The sequence below is a fragment of the Calidris pugnax genome, unplaced genomic scaffold (genome assembly GCF_001431845.1).
Source record: "Calidris pugnax isolate Ruff unplaced genomic scaffold, ASM143184v1 scaffold20, whole genome shotgun sequence".
Taxonomy (NCBI): domain Eukaryota; kingdom Metazoa; phylum Chordata; class Aves; order Charadriiformes; family Scolopacidae; genus Calidris; species Calidris pugnax.
In genome coordinates this window covers 24,618,345-24,637,587 of record NW_015094510.1, presented here as the reverse complement: position 1 = coordinate 24,637,587, position 19,243 = coordinate 24,618,345, and the positions used below count along the sequence as shown (strand labels likewise).

Here is a 19,243-nt window from a genome sequence, read left to right as displayed (position 1 = left end):
CCAGATATAAAGAAAACCAGTAGAGGTCCAAAGAGTGTGTTCGTAAAGAGCTGTATTACCAGATACAGATCAATGTATATGCAGTGTTGGATTTTAAAAAAAGCGCTCTCAAAATTACTCCCTTCAGTTGAGCAGAGCATACATTGCTACATTCAATATGAATGTGCTAAGCACAAGTTATTCCCCCGTAATGTTTATCTTCACTTTTTAAACTTTGATACAAACTTAATTTGGCCTTCCCTGTACCCACAAGTAACACCATATGCAATGCTTTGGCCTAGGCGGATGGGAAAGTAGAATCTGTTCCCCTTATTTTTATTAAAACAAGATTATCCAATATCACCAAGTCAGTCAATATTCAAAGCCATGAGGAGAGTTATATTTAATATGAAAACTTTCAGATTTCGTAAAGAAAGTGGGGTTGAAATCAAGAATGATAAACCCTTGAATTTCAAAGCTGGTTTTGTTTGATTAAAAAAACCAAAACGAAACAGAACTTGGTGTTTCCTAACTTCATTAATACAGGTTTAGCTTCTCTCTTAGAAGCTTCCTCGCGTTATCTCCCCTCTTAAACATCAACTTGCATTTTCACTGGTGACATAGCTAAACTGAAAAAACACTGATGACAGAATTCTAGCTTGAAGAACACAATGCTCAGAAGATGGCTAATGTTTCACATTTAATGATCTCAGATTTAGAGGACAGCATTATTATTGCTTTGTTAATATGAAATTAAGATTTTTTTCATACCAATTTAAGCATATATTTTACAGAGAAGGGAAACCACTGTGCCTGCCATACATCCCTAATGTATATAAATATACACAAAAAATGGATCCAGGCACTTTGAACATTTCTGCCCGATAAAATATCACAGTAGGTCTCTTCTTGAGACATATTGCAGTTATTGCAGCATGTATTGAACTCAAGGTTCTGAGACCACGCTAAGGAACCTAATCATTTATAATATTTGGAATTTTGAAAAATTACAAGCTGTATTAGTTGTATAGTGTAATCAAGGCAGTGCTCATAAAAAGTCAGAACGATGCTGGTACTCATTCCATCACTTTGAAAATGGTTGGAAAAATTCAAGACAAACCATTTAGTAGTTGAGTCAATTTGGTTTTCAGGGAAGACAGACTGCTCTCTAATGATTCACTGTGTAGTGCATGGCACTAAAAGAAAGGAAAATTAGCATGGATTTATCTTTGTGACTGATTCCTTGGAAACCCTAGGGATTAACATACTCAATTAGGAAGCAAAAAAACAGAAGTCAATCATGGATTAAAGTTGGCGCAACCAGCCTATATGCAATTCTGAATTTCTTCAGACAACAGGGGAGTTTGAAAGACGGAATAAATTGTCAGTGGTAGCAATACAAACTAGGCACGGTAAACCAACTGAAAAAGAATTAGAATATATTTTTAAGAACAAAAAGCAAAGCAGTATCTGGACGATTTTGGATTAAGTTGGCCAACTGTATCTTACAATATTCCAAGAAGTTTTGGCAGGCTATTTGCAGGATCTGTTTTCTGTAACTATTGCTACTAAAGAATGTTTTCTTGAATTGGAGCCTACGAGTAGCTTTTTAGGTGGATGGGAAGGGACTAACATTCTGTGCTGCCCTAGGTTTACTTCTGCATGTTAAACCTGTGTACTAGCTGATAAAAAACAGCGCAAGATGAAAATAAGCACACATTTAAGACCTGTTTTTTCCAAAAACTATCAAGAGACAATGCTTTGCTCCTCACACTGCTCCTCTCACCTGCTTTGCTCCTCACACTGTGTCCACTACTCTGCTTTCCAGGTCTGCAAGTTTCTTATTGTAACATCCATAAATATTCTGAACTTTCTGAACTGATGGACATGACCCTCACTGGAGGGTTCAGATTCCTTTCTTTTTATATTTCAAAAACAAATGAACAAGAACAAAACAAACAAACGAAAAAGATTCCTTCACTTTCTGGATTGGATTCAATGACCTCAACATAAACCTCTTAGTACTAATATTGCTGCTGCTACTTCAGACAGGCAAAGGTCTTTGGCACATCCTGTGACACACCTGCCAGCCCCATACTGCTCTCCATGACACCAGAGCATCCATAAAGGCCATCTGCATAGACACTACATAAGTGTCTCTCAGGTACCTAAATTTACAGCTCATACCATTCTTAAGGGCACTGAAATCTGAAAGTACCTCCCCACAGAGTGCAAGTTTCTTATTCTGGAGATGCATGCATTTCTGAAATCTGAAAGGCCAGATTCCCAAGTTACATAAAACGTAAATCACACACACATTCCTACTTCGCTTCATCATGATAGAGCATTCATATAAGCTTACCACACCAATTGAGTATATGCACACAGAAGTAATGACTACTAAATGCCTACTGGCATTTGAAGTATTTCAAAGGGCAACTGAATAATTTGAATACATAAGCACGACAAGACAGCTTGCTGCCTGTATTATCATCCCTGTTGGAGAATTTTGCAACCAGATGTTCTTACTCTTAATTCAACACTTGGGGAAAATACTGCTCTTATCTTATAACAAGGGTGCTTTTTATGACAACAGTTACTGCACATCAGTCTGCAATTCACTGCAAGAATCCCCAGGCTTAAGGTTTTCTATTGCCTGGCCGTACCCTAAGAGTTGCAAAGTCAATTGGAAACAGAAGGCACAGGGATGTAGGTAAAAGTCAGATCACATAAATCAGGGATAAGCACACAGAAGCATTAGAGCTATATAATTTTTAGTATCATATCAGATACACTCAATCCTACATGCCATTTGGATAAGAGGGTTAAGATTCCCATGTCTGCTTCACATATTTGTAAAAATACCTGTTGTGTTTGACAGGAAAGCATGAAAACAAGAAAAACAAAGGAAACTTCTCATGCAGCAACATTTCACATGTGCTTGCACAGCTTGTGCTACTGACTAGTCTGAAGTGGTGACCACAAAGCGTGTGGAGCACTTCACAGCTCTCATTGCCAGATCTTGCTGGACTCACAAAATCGCCACTTACTGAAAAGCCTGTTTAACTAGGCACTGTGTTTACTCAGAGCTTTCAAGACTTGAAAATTCAGCTCTAAAAGAGAAACTATGATCCTGGTGTTTTGTTCTTTAGTACACTTATCTTGTTTGTTTAACACTGCTCACATCTAAGACTTCCCTCCACCTCCACAAAGAAACAGCTTTGCAGTCTCAGCTTACAACTTATCTCTGGATTCTTAAGGCAGAAGAGAACACAAAGCAGCATCAGGGCATGGACACTATCCTCTTCCCCTCCCACTTGCCATTCATGTGTGTTATGGCCCTGCACTGCCAGACCTTGACACAGGGACCATCTATTTCCCCTCTCCCCAGCTCATTCTGCAATATATAATACAGGAGCACTTAATATTAAGTACATTTCAGACAAACACGCTGCAGTGAAGCACTGAGCACATTTTTCCTGCACGCTGTGTTGGCCTGAAAGCTATCTTCCATGCTTCTGTTTCCACATTCCCCAAAGCCTTGAGCTCTTACCCAATATTTCTGATACTGCCTTTGATCTTGCTGTGTTTCTACTTCTCCAAGCATGACATGAAAGCAACATTCCCGTATTCTTTTACATTTGAAATCAGCTATATTTCAAAGCTCTGATGTCATCAGGACAACTTTATATCATCTCCAGTGAAATATATCCTCTCAACAGATGTGAAACACATCTTTTGTTTCACTGCTCAGTTTAAAGCCAGCTACATAAATAATCAAATGATAGTATTTTTTCATGATGCCTGCTTATCTATCTGTCAAATCTTTAAAAGCCAAAACCCTGTCACCAACCTCCTGCTTCAGGATGGTCCTGAACGATTGGCTTTCCTCAGTAAGAGCTTTAGTGCACACTGCTACTGCAGGCAGACATGGGAAATACAGGAACGGACACCAAAGAGGGGGCTTTATACTCACATTCACATCCCTGCAGGCATCTTGTTAGGTTTCTATGTAGACTCCCTTGCCACTGTTAAGGACAGATCCGGCAAGGCCAGTCAGAGTGGGGAAGTGGCAGCTATTTGTGGAAGCAAAGGCTTGATTCTGCAACCCTCTGCCAGCAGGTGAGGCCATAAACGAGGGAACCCCAACTTCACACCCTGAAGCACCTTGTTACCAGGGACACACAAGGGCTCAAGAGCAAGGCTACAAATCACACCGAAAGGACTTGAATTTCCAGGATTCACTTTTCTTTCTGCTTTTGATTTATATTTCATTGAGTTTTGTATTTTCAAAAATCAAGAGGGAAAAATCAAGAGAATGGCAGAAGGACAATGATGAAGAAATGCAAAGGGAAAGAGAGATCAGGTCAGAGAAAGGAGAGAACCATTGAGTTTCTGGCTCTTAAGCCAAACCAAAACCTCCTCAGACTTCACTGGGTTTTATCAATTTGATGACTTAAAATTCACCTCAAAAAAAAAAAATACTGGGAAGATCTAATCAAGGGAGAGTTAAGATAGATACATTCTTACCTCCATTTCCTCTGCAGTGACTTGCTACAAGGCTTGCCTTCTGCCGTATTAGCTCTCTAGCTGCATGAAATTGTCCCAACATAGATATACATTGTAGTCAAAGCAGCTGAAGACACAATTTCTGATGCTCCTGTCTCTCCAAAAAGAATCAGCCAATATAGGAAGGTAAGGACCAGCCCTAACCAAGCAACATATCTTGACCATGGTCCCAGTCATCTGAGTACATTTTCCATCAAATCCCAAATTCTGTATTTTAATTACCACTTTTCCTTGAAGCCCAAGAAAAGCTGATGAAATTTAATGTTTCAGAGATGCCTGTTTGGATCCTCCTGGTAAAAGAGTGACTGGTATCAAGGTGAACTTTTAAGTGTATTAGGGGTTTTAAAATACCAATGTTGGGATGCTGGGAAAGGAGGCATCAATGTTCTCCTCAAGCATTTATCATTGTTTATTTAACTTGAATTTCATCTTCATGTATGCCTCTGCAAGTTGTGTCCGGAAGGTCTGTGTGCTCAGCCCATGTACCATCTCTTATTTCTCTCTGATATTTGGAAAGTATGAGGGAATAAAAGTTTTGATGAGGCCCAGAGCTTCGCTGCTGAGAAACTCATTTACATAAGGCTTACTTTAGTAATTCCTCAGGTGTTAAAGCTTCATTGAAATAAAACAGATACAGTAACAAAAGTATAACTGACAGTAATATTGACCGATGTGCTTTTTGATTCAACTCTATAAATATTTACTCAGTACAATCCTTTAGAAGATTAACTTAGAAAGTAGTTCAAGTTCAAATCCCTGTTTCATTACGATGCTAAAAGAATATTCCCCATACACCACACATCCAAGCAGGAAGTACCAGTAAATATTAAACTTGTCCAGAGCATTGGGAAACAATCAGGAACATACCATATGCACAAGCAGCAGTGCAGGAGTGCTGGGCACTCAACTACCATTCTCTCAAGTTGAACGATTTATTCCCTCATGGAACTTCTTTCATGAGCATCACTCCATGCTGAAAATTGATCAGTGCTTCCGAGCCTCACAGCAGAAATACAAAACAACTCAGCTTTCTTTGTGTACAGTTAAGGGAATTAGAGACCTCTTCTCTCTCTTCCTTGCATCCCCAGGATAGCAAAATTAATGTCTCTTCAGTTTCCAGGCAATTTGGCTAGTTTTATACAGTTTTGGAGGGGAAGTTCCTTAAGGCCACTAGTACAGCAAACTCAGCAGGGGAACCAAAACCAAACCAAGCTCTTCCCACTGCTGCAGGTCTACATGATTTCTTCTATAACTTCATATCCCTTAAGCTTGCTCCCAATTTCCATACAGCATAAGCACAGAGGGGTAACTGACGCAAAGGGCTGAAGCTTGTTACACATTTTTCAGTGCTCATGTGTCAGATGGCACAAATTCCCACCCTTAGTCATGGCCATCAGGACACACAAAAGCTCATTTGCCTCTGTACAGTATTCAGAAAGAATGGAACACAGACTAACACAGTGAAGAGAACATCTGACCTCACGTTCTTGGAGCAGACTTGCATTTTATGTATCATATAGTGATATCTGTGGCTAATAAAATTCCTCCCTATGGTAAGATGATTAAGCTACTCAGGCTGGAGGTCCCAGAGGCCTTCACCTGTCTTCAACCTTTCACTGCTCCTCACATGGAAAGACATAATTTATCCATACATTTGTTGTAGAATTTAATTTACTTGTCAGACTATGTTAAGTGAAGCAAAGACACACCGTTACAATCGGCGAGAAGCAGGACTTTCAAAACTACTTTTCAAATGAAGAAAAGAATCCTAGAAGACAATCACCAAGCTGTTAAGCATTTTCTGAACAATTCAGGGAAAGCCCTGGTAATTCTCATGGGTTTCTTACTGATTGTGGGAAAAGCTATTTTTAAAATTTATATTTCTTTTGCACAATAATGAATATTATTGTCATCTCCAACAAAAGTTAAAACCCCTTACTAAACACATGGGTTACGATCAGCCCAAGTCAAATTAAGGACTATTTCAGAAAGTAAAACATGAAGCAAATTTTAATTATCTCAGTGGGCTAAATTAGTCTCAAAGCTGTGAGGGTGGCTTCTCTACTAGGATGAGAACACACCTGTGATATCTCAGGAGCATGGATTTAAATTTTGCAGAGAATCTGGCTAAAGACGTGGAACACAGTCAAGAGTTGTATGCTTAAAATTTAGAAAAAAATCAAGTCCTATTATTTCACAAATCTAGCTTACTGTGTATCACTGCTCTCATCCACTACAGCAAAACACTGCCATTATTTTGATGGCATCCTGTAACTCTCTTGCAGCAAGAAAGACTAATCTGTGTTGAAATTATAGCAGCCAACAGCTAATTCAGAAATAGTAAGCACAGGAAAAATAGAGCAAGTTAGTGAAGAATATTTGTTCTCTAAGAGCCTCTTATCATGCATAAAAGATGATCAGACCCTGAGGGAATCAGGTACACACACACACACACAGACCATATGATTCACTGAATAGTAAAACATTACTTACCCACTACCTCCTGTAATCGATACCTAGCTACCTAATTATAAGTGTTCTCATTTTCTTAACTGTTAACCTCATTCACGTCTGCTTAATTGTAGAAAGAAATAAAAAACCTAATATATACACATAGGCATATATAAATAAAACTGATGAACAATGTGGAAGTTGTTGTACCAAGCGATCACTTGATACTCAAGTGACCAATCCACAAAGTTCAAGTTTCTCATGTGTTTCTAAACAGGCAACAGCACATGATAAACTTCCCTTCCTGAACCTCCTTAAATTCAATACTATATACACTGAAAGCATGAGAACTACACTCTAAAGTAGGCTGAAATGTGATATATTCATGTTCATAACAGTATTCAGCCCTGTTTAAAAACCAGTTTCTCTACTTGACATATTTAGGCGATTAATTTTTCAAAACACAGTAAGTTACATTATAAGTATTATTAAATTAAATAGCCTGATTAATTTTATCATTTCACTGGCATTGTAGGGCAAAATGATGTCCTCTTTTCCAAAAAAGGTAGCAAACTAATTTCAGTTCCAGCTAAGGTAAGGTCTTTATAATTTGGAAGCAACAGCTATAGTTTTTGCCTATTTTATTATTTGTCTATAGAGATCTTCCTGAATCTATTAAATGAACTTTTAATTTAATTTTAGCCCCAAGTTCAAGTTTTATAAACATAAGCTCTAATTGACATGTTTCCATGAATGCAAGGAAGCTTTCAATGAGAACATTTGCACAGAAGAACTTCATCCCTGACATCTCATACCCAAGGTTTCACTGTACTGAAACCTTCAGTTTTCCTTTTGCAAACATTAAAAGACTCAAATGAAGAAAGGAAACAGAATTTTAAGTTGTTAAACATGGTAAAAAGGGTCAGTCCTTTTAGCTCAATCAATTTGGATGAGTTTTTCTTTTTATAAGAGAGGATTTGAGGAGTAAGCACTAGTAAGACCCATTCATTTAGCTACTCTTACCTCAATTATATACAAAACCACGTTCTTGTAGAAGCAATATAGTATGCACTTGGTAACTCGATTGTAACTCCAAGCTCCATGGACCAACAACAGCTTCTCCAAGTAGGAAAACTGAAGGAGAAAAAACAAGTTTTTACACATATGAAGAACTGTTTAAAATTTGGGAATTCCAAAAAAATGATTGAAGTAAACACCCACCCTCAGAAAAAAACCCCTCAGATCAGCTATGAAAGCTATGCTTCAAGGGCAATATTTAAATAGCTTAGCAGAACATACATGCAAAACCCAACACTTCAAATATTTACAGGAAAAGCCTTTTTTGTAGCAAAACCTCTGAATGTCTTTAAGTGGTGTTCACTAGCTTTAAACAGCAAGAAGTCTTCAATTAGTATTACTATCCTGATAGCAAAATCAAGCAAGGTTAACATAATATAACCTTGTGGACTGAATACAAATGGGGACTCTTCATTTCATGGTCAAAGAAGATTCCTGTGTTCAGGGGCTTACAAGGTTCAGAATCTCCTCTGTCTGTTAAGCAAACAGTCTGGCAATTAGAACTGTCTTGAGCTGAAATAAAATACAAAAGGGGGGAATACAAGTGGAAAAATAGATGCATAGAGTCTTTTATAGAGAATGAATACCTACATTAACATTTTCAGCCCACAAAATGTATGTGATCATGTGTTATACAAAGTGCCTAAAATATTATATAAAGAAAGAAGCAGCATTTGCCAAGAAGGGCAAGTAAATTAAACTCGTAAAAGTTGATACCTTTTAATGCTAGTTTGAACCACAGGTACAGCTCAAATTCAGCTTCTCAATTCACCAGTTTTGAAAATGTACTTTTACAGAAGCAGTCTCACAATCCAGCCTAGGAAATGCATAATTTTCTAGTCTTGGCTTTGTCAGTGAACCTTTTTATGGCCTGCAGCATTCCTCCTTTGTCCAGCTACAGACAGCTCAGACTGGTTCATCACGTGTGTACCTGAAGGATTCTTGGACACTAAGCATTACTTGCTTTGCTTCTTTTTCCACAAAGTGACTTGATAGGAAAAACGTAAGTTCCTAAATTTAGATTCTAAATAATTTATTTTAACCAAAACTTGTTTGAAATTGAAAGCTACAGTAATGAATTAGGACTGTCATGAGATAGCTTTGCTCCCATGATTTCCATTACCAAAACCAGTGAACCACAAATCCTGTAAGAACAGCCTCTCTCCCATGGACCAGTAACTCAGATTTGGCCAGCAAGAAAGAAGAGAAAATACAAGTGAACCAACCTCCACAGCAAAGCCTCTGCCCAACTTGAGTCAGGATTGAACGCAGGACACTCACAAGGGAGTAGGTGACCTACTAGACACCTAATGCCTCAGTTAATATGCTTCACAGCTATAGCTTTCCTCATCAAAATTCACTGACAAAACACTTCAGCAGCGATGGGAGACTTGCCACTATGTCCTGACAAGTCAACCCAAACACCCCTCTCCTAGAGAACAGACACATCCTAAAAACTTCTCTCTTAACAAGTGGCCACCTCAGATGTAGTCTTATCTAGTGTTCAAGGCAAGGAAAAATTCTACCATTAATTACCCTCTTGCCTGTATTCTCGTGAAACTGAGTGCACTGCATAGCACAGCAAGAAGGCTATTAGTAATCTAAATAACATAGTTCTGAGCTGCTCACACTGGTGCAGAGTCCCATTTAGACAAGGCAAGGAATTAAATTTGTTTTGATGCTGGTCACTGAAATTATGCAAATAGACACCTAGTGGCATATCTGAGTGACTGTAAGGATAGGAGTCTACTAAGACACTGCCCTTGTTTGGCCACTACTGTATTTATGGAGTTTTAAATCAGAAGGGAACATTACAACCACCTGTCTGGCCTACCTGCAAAGCCTGCAGAAGTTTTCACAGTCATCTCTGTATCAATTGTAGCATAACTTTTTTCATAAAGAGATTAACTTTTAGGAAGATCTTAACTAAAGGATGAGGTGATGCCATGTTGGGGTGATTTAAGACAGGAAAAACACATCCAAAATGCAAGCCAAATTTTCCAGAGAAGAAAACTGAAACATGAATATTTGTTTAAGAAAGAAGTTTCCCTACTTAAGAAAAGGGAACAGTCCCTGGACACCAGATGCTCTCTAGATTAAGATGATACAGCCCTTTACTGAAGAAAATGTATTTAATTCTATGCTGTCTCTCTAAACAGTTAGGTCATTTGATTTGGGAATTCTCTAAATATGGATCACTGGTGCAATATCATTTCAAGGGAAAAGGATGATTCAAACAGATGCTCCTTGCACCTGTGGAAGCTATTTGGAGTACAGTCAGACACAAGTTGCCTTTTTATTTTTGTTTGGTTTAAGCTTTGATTGCCCCTGGAATCCTGAACGAGCCTATACAGAGACTTTCTCTTCCATAAGTGCCTAGTTCTGGCACCACTGCATTTGAAATACCATTTGAACATGAGATGCGGTTGTCTTATAGCAGTTGTCTTAAATTACTCAATAAGAACATACTCTGCCTGCACATACAGTAATGCTTTAGTGGGGGTTATGTGCCTTCACTGAAAGAAATATACCCCATGAAGATCAAGATTTTCTTTTGAACACTTTTTTTGAAACACACATTACCATACACTATTAGTCTCCTTTACAAGAGGGATTCCTAGATGTTTTCTGATTGGACAAAGCCCTTCTACACAATCACAAAAAATACAGTTCCACAGTGTTTCAGCAATTTTTGAAAATTAAAATTCTGTGCTGGTGAGATCAGCTTTTATTTCATATTGAACTAAGAAGATTCACTGCTATTGTCAGTAACTTCCTGACTGGAAATTAAACCAAGAGCAACTTACTTCCACATGCTAACATTGAATACAAAGATGGGGGCTTCTGTTAATGCGAAAGCAACATATGAATATGGAATTACTTCTTCAGACTTAACATCAGTGCAACTAATGCAAAAGGAATTAAGCGTGTAGGGGCCTCTATGAACAAAACTTTCACTGCTTGTGGTTACTTATTAAAATGGCAGTAATAAATGGTCTGAGAAAGTCTAAAAAGCATTCAATTAAGTTATACAGCAGAAGCAATATACAGTCTACAGAAGTTAAATGAGAAAGTCATTACCAGATACCACAGACTTTAAGATTATGGCAGTTCCAATAATGCAATGTATTTGGAATGCGCTACTGTTCATGACAGAATAAGCCCTTGATAAAACAGCCTAAAATTTTCAAGATAAATTTGGTGAAAGGTCTCAGCTACCCAAGCCTGAAAACCAGGGTGCTTCATCAGACGGCAGGAAAGAACAGCAATGCAAGAATTGCCACTTTGCTTCACAGCAGGGTTAACATAATAAACAGTTATCTCTGCCAACAGCAGCAATATCCACACCTCCTCAAAACCTCACCTTGTACTGTAAATTTCATATCACTTGGTAGAGCAAATCTGCTCACACCCTGGCGGAAAGGAACATCAGCTGATGCTCACAGATCACTGAGGAGACAAGGGGTTGTCTCTGTCTCCTGTCAGCTCTATCTGTTCCTGCCCTGTGATCAGTCTCAAACACATACGACAGCACCTCAGCTTTAAATAGTATTCAGAGGATGTCCAGCAACTGAAGCATCCCTTTCTTATGCTTCTTTTGAAGTCTTTATTCTAAATCTTGGTTTCTTGAGTCAAACAAAAAGGCTTTTTACTCTCCTCTTCAGCTGAATTTGATAGAATAGTTTGGGAGCACTCACCCAAATAGCATTCAAAGTGATGTAATTAAACTGAAAACACTGGCCAGCTCCCTAGAACTGTGACTAATTCTTGTACACATCATCAGTGTATGAAAAAAAAAAAACAAACCCTCACCAAAAAGGAGGAGATACCTCAGAATAAGTCTTATGAGGAGAGGCTGAGGGAACTGAGGTTATTCATCCTGGAGAAGAGGAGGCTGAGGGGAGACCTTATTGCTCTCTACAACTACCTGAAAGGAGGGTGTAGAGAGATGGGGGTCGGTCTCTTTTCTCAAGTCACAGGCGACAGGACAAGAGGAAATGGCCTCAAGTTGCACCAGGGTAAGTTCAGGCTGGATATTAGGAAAAATTTTTTCACTGAAAGGGTTATCAGACATTGGAATGGGCTGCCCAGGGAGGTGGTTGAGGCACCATCCCTGGAGGTATTCAAAAGACGGGTTGATGAAGTGCTGGGAGGTATGGTTTAGTGATGATGCTTCTTGTTTGTTGTGTGGGTGTCTATTTTTGTCAGTTAGGTTGACGGTTGGACAAGATGATCTTTGAGGTCCCTTCCAACCTAGAAGATTCTGTGATTCTGTGAAATAAGAATTTCCCAACAGCTAAACTCTTACAATCCTGGTTATAATGCCTACTGATAGTAAGAAAAAAAAAAAGCCTTGCATTAAGAGAGATGAGTTAAGAGATAAAGCATGCTAACACGAGCATCACAAAATGCTTCGCTTGTTAGTGAGGAACCAAGACACTGCACAGCTGTCAGAAACTGAAGCTTTGAAGGGAGGTGAAGCTTTGCTTTGAAGAATACAAAATCATACTAATGAATCCCAAAAATACATCCAAGATGTCTGTTTTAGAGAGTTGCCTTGAAAGGGAAACAAGCAGAGATGCTCCTAGTTTGAAGGCTAGAAGTCATCGAGCACCACATGGCCACACAGAGCATCTCTGACAACAGGGTATGGCAGTTGCTCTTTTTTGCCTCTGACCTGTGCAATAGCATAATCCGAGCAATTGGTTGCCTGCATGCCCTCGTTGCCACTGATCCCCACTCCAACATGAGCTGTCTGGATCATTCCCACGTCGTTGGCACCATCCCCAATAGCAAGTGTTATGGCATTGACGTGTTTCTTGACCATGTCTACTATTTCAGACTTCTGTAGAGGAGATACTCTGAAAAGGAGAGAAAAAGGTGTCAGTTTCTCGCATGCTGAGCTGTGTGCCTTTCCCAAAAGGACAGCTGTCATCTACATTTAGAAGTAATCAAAGGGCAGTTGCTGGGAAGCTTCTTTATTCAAGAACTAAGCTTCAGAACCTGTGCCAAGCCATTTCAGGAGGAGAAAATAGCTTTAAAAGTAATTTCACATTTATCATTACTGGCTTACATTTTATGCAAAAGAGACCAAATAGATATGAAAGGTTTTAAAGCTTTGATTTCCTTCCCCAGCCCCAACCTGATACACTTTGGCAAATACCAGTGATGTTATATTGGGAATACTGGAGAAGGGAACTTTCTCTTCAACTACCACGGCTTTTGGATTAACAGTGCAGGCTTCCCTATCTGTGCATCTCCATCCAGGAGGTGGAAGACCACTAAAACATTCAGAGAATAAATCGGAGACCTATTCAGTAGTTAGGCAAAAGGTACTGCAGGCTTACCTTATCCCCTCTTCCAGCTTACTTGCCAGGCCATTTTCCAACCTCAGACTACACAGTTAGGACCAGAAAGCATAAGGTCTCTCCCTGATTTCATTTATGCCTTGCCTGCTGCTGCAACTCTGACTTCAGTGATGGTGTTACTCAATTCCAATTCAAAACCAAAAGGCTGGGTCCATGACATTTGAATATTCTTATCAGCTTTATTGGTAGTTTCTTTAACCTGATCCTTCTCTCATTTCACATTGGTTCCCGTTCAATAAAAATTCATGGAATTCAACAGAGTTTAACTAGTGTAAACCAGGGAGAAGTGGAAAAAGATTCAGAACTAGGTTATTAAATTGGGCAAGACACCCAAAATGCCCTTTTTTCATAGGAAAGGTGGATCAGGTTACCAAATCATATGAGGTATTCTGGAAATACTTACACGTAGATTAAATATTTCCATTCTAACCCCATCTGTACAAACAACCCTAATTCCTTTCCCTATCAATTTTAGTTAGAGTTCCAAATTATTTTATATTCCCTTAAATAAACCTTTAGACAAAACCTTTTCACATCTCAAAGTCAGCCACATAACACTCAACAAAAAGAATGTAACTGATACCTAAAAGCTTCACTATAAAAATAGAAGAATGGGGAGCTTGGGGAATGGGAGAGAGAGGCTTTTTTACATGGCATTTTTTCCTGTGGGAGCAACTTACACAGCCTTATAACACACCTGGATAGATTACTGATGATGAAAAAAAATAAAAGGCAGAATTATCTTGTTCAGCATTTTGCTTTATGGCCTTGATTTTGTTTAGTGCTGAGTACCTCTTTAAATAACTGGATGAGTAATTGCAGGAGAAAGAGTTCCTAAGAAAAATTTGCCGGGCTCAAAATTCACATGTGAGCTAAGCCACCTGAAAAGTCTAGCAGCTGTCCGGTTCCTAAAAGCTGAAAACAGGAAAAAGTTGACTGGGCCATAAAATTTACTTAATACCATTAGATAGATTTATTAAGCACTCAACTACCTGGCAACAAATCCACCACTTGGCACTGTAGGGGCCCAGTTAAATTGCCAACACAAAACCCTAACACACTAACCAACCTGTGGTGCATGAAAGGTGTCAGTTTATAATTAAAAAGCAGCTCTGAGTATCATCTGCATTGAATTTTAACTTCTCTCACACATACATCCCTTCTCCACTCCCCAGCCTTCAAGTGATAAAATACTAAAGCATGGAGCAAGCAGTCAACAAGGACTTCAAGCCATAAAATGGGAGTTCCAGAGGGACTTGGAGCCAGCTCTGGAGGGACAGGATTTACAAGTGCACAGTCCCCCATTACCAGCCCCAGAGGCACCTCCAGTGCACAGCACCATATACTTTTGGCAGTCCCCTCCTGCAATTACTTCATTGCAGCTGAGCACCGTGCGTATCTGCTAACGTCCTCCTCAGACAGACATCTTTCAGAAGTCCAGTTTACATTCATTTAGTTTTCAGTTGCATGGCAAAAGAAATAGCCAAGAAGTTTCCTGGTTTAAAATATGCTTAAAGTAAAAGGGGAATGAAAAAAAGATAGACTGAAAACAGCATCTCTGATTCTGTAGTCCAAGTCAGCAGCTTGTCTACAGACACTTCAGACATGACCAGAATGTGACACAGATGCTCAAACTTGTTCTAGTGCAGTTTACCCATGACATGTCAAGCAAGCTAATATAGTCTGTATGCATGCACTTCTGTGCCTGCAGGGTAGCTGTGGCTTCAGATTTTAAGTCAACTTTGACATTAATGACCTATTATTTGTCAAATCAATGGAATACTCCAACATAAACACATTTATCAGCTACTACATAATGTACACAGAATATGCTCTTACTGTCTTGACCAAATAAAGTTATTTATACCCACAGTTATATCACACCCAGTTATAGAACATCTTTATATGGCTAATAAGATGAAACAAGGTACAGGAAGCACCAGATACATGCTTTTAAAAACAAAAATACTTCTGTTTTGGTTTAAGAAGATGAAATCTATGACAAGGTTTCAGCACAAAGTGTTTCTTATTATAGTTGTTGTAGTTGTTTATTCTAAACAACTTGCTTTATAGCAAGCACCCTCTTTGACACCTCCCCATCAAGTACATCCCCAAACTCCAGAGAACACATTTTGCTGCATACAGTACATTAACTAGAAGAGTTGCAAATTGAGACAGCTACCTATTTCCTGAGGGGTTTTACACCCCTCTCCTCCCAACTCGCGCTCTCAGCATCCAAACCTCCTCTGCACCTTGTAATCTATTTGGTACCAACACACTGCATTAGATGACATTAATCCTCTTAGCCAGATGATCAGAGCTGCCATCCATTTCTGCACATTTGATAGGCTGTCCACATGAATGACTGGAAGATTATAGTGCAGGATGGTATTAACCTGCAGCTTCCCCCAGGTGGTATCTTGGAAGGGGAGGAGGAATAGCCAAGTTCAGAAAGATTCTGGGACAAAAGAACAAGTTCAAAGTAAAAAGCATTTGCAAGAACTAACTACTTTGGAGAAAAATTTTGCAGAGACAGGCAGCTATTGGTAATTATCATTTGGTGGAACATCCCCAGCTTTCACTGCAGCAGTATCAGGATGTAAGCCTTACCTTGATATACACAGAAATAAGAATTAAGATGTGAGCAAAACATCATCTGCATCAAAATCTTCTGCTTACTCATGTATTCATTCACTGGTCAGACAGCAATGCTCCTTACAAAGGTTCTTAAGAGTGCAACTGAAGAGTTCACTAGAAATATTTTTTTAATACAGAAGTTATTTTTATTGTCTCTGCTCAGAAGGCATCTTTGACAACAGATACAATCAACTTAGTCTAAACTTTTACATATACACCTGGGGAAAAAAAAAAAAATCAGGTTTCAAATTCCACCATTACAGCTACAGGATCAAGTCTTTGGATTCCTGCTCAAACTGCTTCCCTCAGAATCTGGGCTTAAACCACTCAGGTGACAGAGAGCCTGAGGCCAGGACCGCACCTTTTTATAAAGAGTTTAGTGCTCAATACTTGGCTGTGTAATATAAAGTGTTGAAGGATGACAAAAGGGATGTCTTAGCAGCCGTACAGCAGACCTGCTTCTTGCCAACCTCTGGAACTTTTCTTTTAGCTTTGCTCTTGGGAGGGTAGAAGGCTATATGGAAAAGTGGAAGCTTCTCTTCTATCTCCAACATGCTTAGTCTTTATCAGAATCTTTAACAAATTAATATAGAAAGCAGTTTCCATCCTGAATGAGATGACTGGTGCCTTAATATCATATTGCTTCCTCTGTAATGGGATGGGTGAAAGCAAAAGGGGGCACAAAGCACACTATACGTTGGGAGGAAGCTGAGAGATAAATGCAGCCCAGAGCCAAGGACCCTCAGAAAGACATAGACCTAACTATCCTCAGGTCACTTAAATCTGTAAAGAAACTGTGGAAGAAGGCAGGGGTAAGTAGTTTTCAGATAACAGAATACTATGCTGTTACAATTAGTAAATTCTTCAAAGGTCTCTCTACTACTTCTAAGTAGAAGCTCATGGAAAAAATAGCCCAGGGCACAGTATGGAGCAGTAACACAGCTGATTCCTACAGAGGATGTTATAAGCAGCTTCCCGCTGACTTCTACAGATCAGCTCCCAGTGGCTTTAAACCTTCAGTCCTGCATTTGATTCTTTAGCCTGGGTAAACACGTTAATGAGCAAACTTCTTACCTGCTATGTTTTGCCTATCAGAGGCAACTATCATAGAAAAGTTCTACTGATACAGTTTAGTCTTAGGTAGTCCTGCAAGGAGCAGAGGGCTGGACTTGATGACCCTTATGGGTCCCTTCCAACTTGAGGTATTCTATCATTCTGTGATTCTACTCAGCATTTTGCTGGAAGGTTTGCTCAGGCTTACTTTATTTCTTTCAGAAGGGAATTAAAGCACAGATGGAGGATCTTCCAGTTCAATTTTCTGTCATCAGGAATAATTATGGGACAACCAGAGCAATTTACAAATTCATATCAGTTCTATCTTTCAGTGAAAGATTTCATACAAAAAAACCACAGGGAAGTGGTGATATTTTAAAAAAATAATATAAAAAAATTATTTAGAAACCCATTTTGGAAGCAAAAAATTAACCCTCAAATGTTAGTAGAAAAAAATATTGAGACGTCAATTTTAACCAAGCAAAGCAATGCAATAGATCTTTAACTTCAATTTCTGATGTACTGTAACTAATTTAAATCAATCAATTCCTTTACTGCACTCCTGCAATCTGGTAAGGCAGCTATCCCACTTACTCCCAGACTCCACCAAATATATCAAGAAGATGCAGTCACAAATAAGATGGGAAGAATGCACTGAGTGCGACAAGTCCTGTGTCATGTAGATCAGCTACACTCCACAAGACATCATCAGCAAAAAGTGAGAAACAGTTTCTGAATTCTGTCCCTATGTGTATCTGTATTTATTGCAGTTACAGACGCATGAGAGCAACTGATGGCAACTGTAAGTCATACTTCTCACACAGTCCCTTAAACTACAGCTGCATCATGGCAGATGCTTCAAAGTATACAGACAAACTACAGATGGGAAATTAAAGCACAGTATTTCAGAAAATTATTAGTTTTATTTATTGCATTCAAGTCTAAAAGACCCAATGACCCAGGGTCGTGCTAGCACAGACACTGAACCTATCAACTGTATATAAACAGAAAAATTATTAATAAAGAACAAGTAAACTTTATTGGAATCCGTTTATCTAAGACATAGGCAGAAAAATATTAGATAATTTATAAAAGATGAGTTTATATATCCAGACCAGCTTACAAGGCTATGAAAGGGAATGAGCCCCACACGCTCTTCCACACCTGAGCAACGCACAGCTCAGTGTTGAGTCTCAGCACTCTCCTCTATGCCCTCCACATGTCGTTTTTTGCAGGGATTTTTTGGTTTGAGTCCCCTCCCCCAAAACAAGGGCACTTCTGTTGAAGACTGCATACTTCCCTCCCCCCCAGTTCGATACAAAATACTCTTAAGACATTCTTACCCACACTTTCAAATTTTTAATGTTCATTTGTGAAAAGAGGAAGGCAAGGAAGGAAGCTGTTTCACGTATTACCTCCTTCTGCTTCCATGGGGTAACAGGGATTAAACACAAAGACGTTAATGTCTTTAACATGAAACATTAATTTGATATTCTGCTTCCTTGAAATGCCTTGTTAATGCAACACAAGAGGCCCTTAAGAGCCTACCTTTATTGCAGTGAACATGATTTTACCCTGTTCTATCATAAAATACACTAGTACTTCAAAACGCTCAGTGACCTCATCTTCAGAAAAGGCAGAGAAGGGATACAGCCCAGAAAGCGCTGAGAGCTATCGATAATATTGACAATCAACTTGGTCCCCAGAAAAAGCAGGAAGATCAATTAACACACTAAAAATAAAGCTCAGAAAGCAAGGAATATTACCATGACATTACATTTAGCAGTTTTTAATTACATGTTGATTTCTTCTGACACACAATAGGGTGCAGATTTCAACTACGTGTCATCTAAACAAGGGCTAGTCTTGAATTACAGTCATGATGCTTCAAGATACTGCATCATTGCAAGTCTATCTAAGGTAACTCACACAGAGGAAGAGTGAACGCACGCACACACACCTCATATTGACTCAAATTGTGTATTACATTGAATGCTTTTCATTTACCATGTGCTCCAGATCCCCTTCACCTGCTGACAACCAGGATTTCACAGGGACTGGTTCTGATGCAGTACTTGGAACTTTGGAGACAGCATCGAGAGAGCTGA

General features: G+C 39.0%; 1 protein-coding gene across 2 annotated transcripts in view; it reads right to left on the bottom strand.

Moving 5' to 3' along the window:
• ATP8A2 (ATPase, aminophospholipid transporter, class I, type 8A, member 2) overlaps positions 1 to 19,243 on the bottom strand; it is a 310,676-nt gene that overhangs the window by 141,273 nt on the left and 150,160 nt on the right. For both annotated transcript variants that reach the window (XM_014966066.1, XM_014966067.1), the window contains 2 exons: positions 12,755 to 12,938; positions 8,023 to 8,133 (listed from right to left, as the gene is read on the bottom strand). In XM_014966066.1, coding sequence (XP_014821552.1) covers positions 8,023 to 8,133; positions 12,755 to 12,938 — 295 coding nt within the window. The remainder of the gene's footprint in view (positions 1 to 8,022; positions 8,134 to 12,754; positions 12,939 to 19,243) is intronic.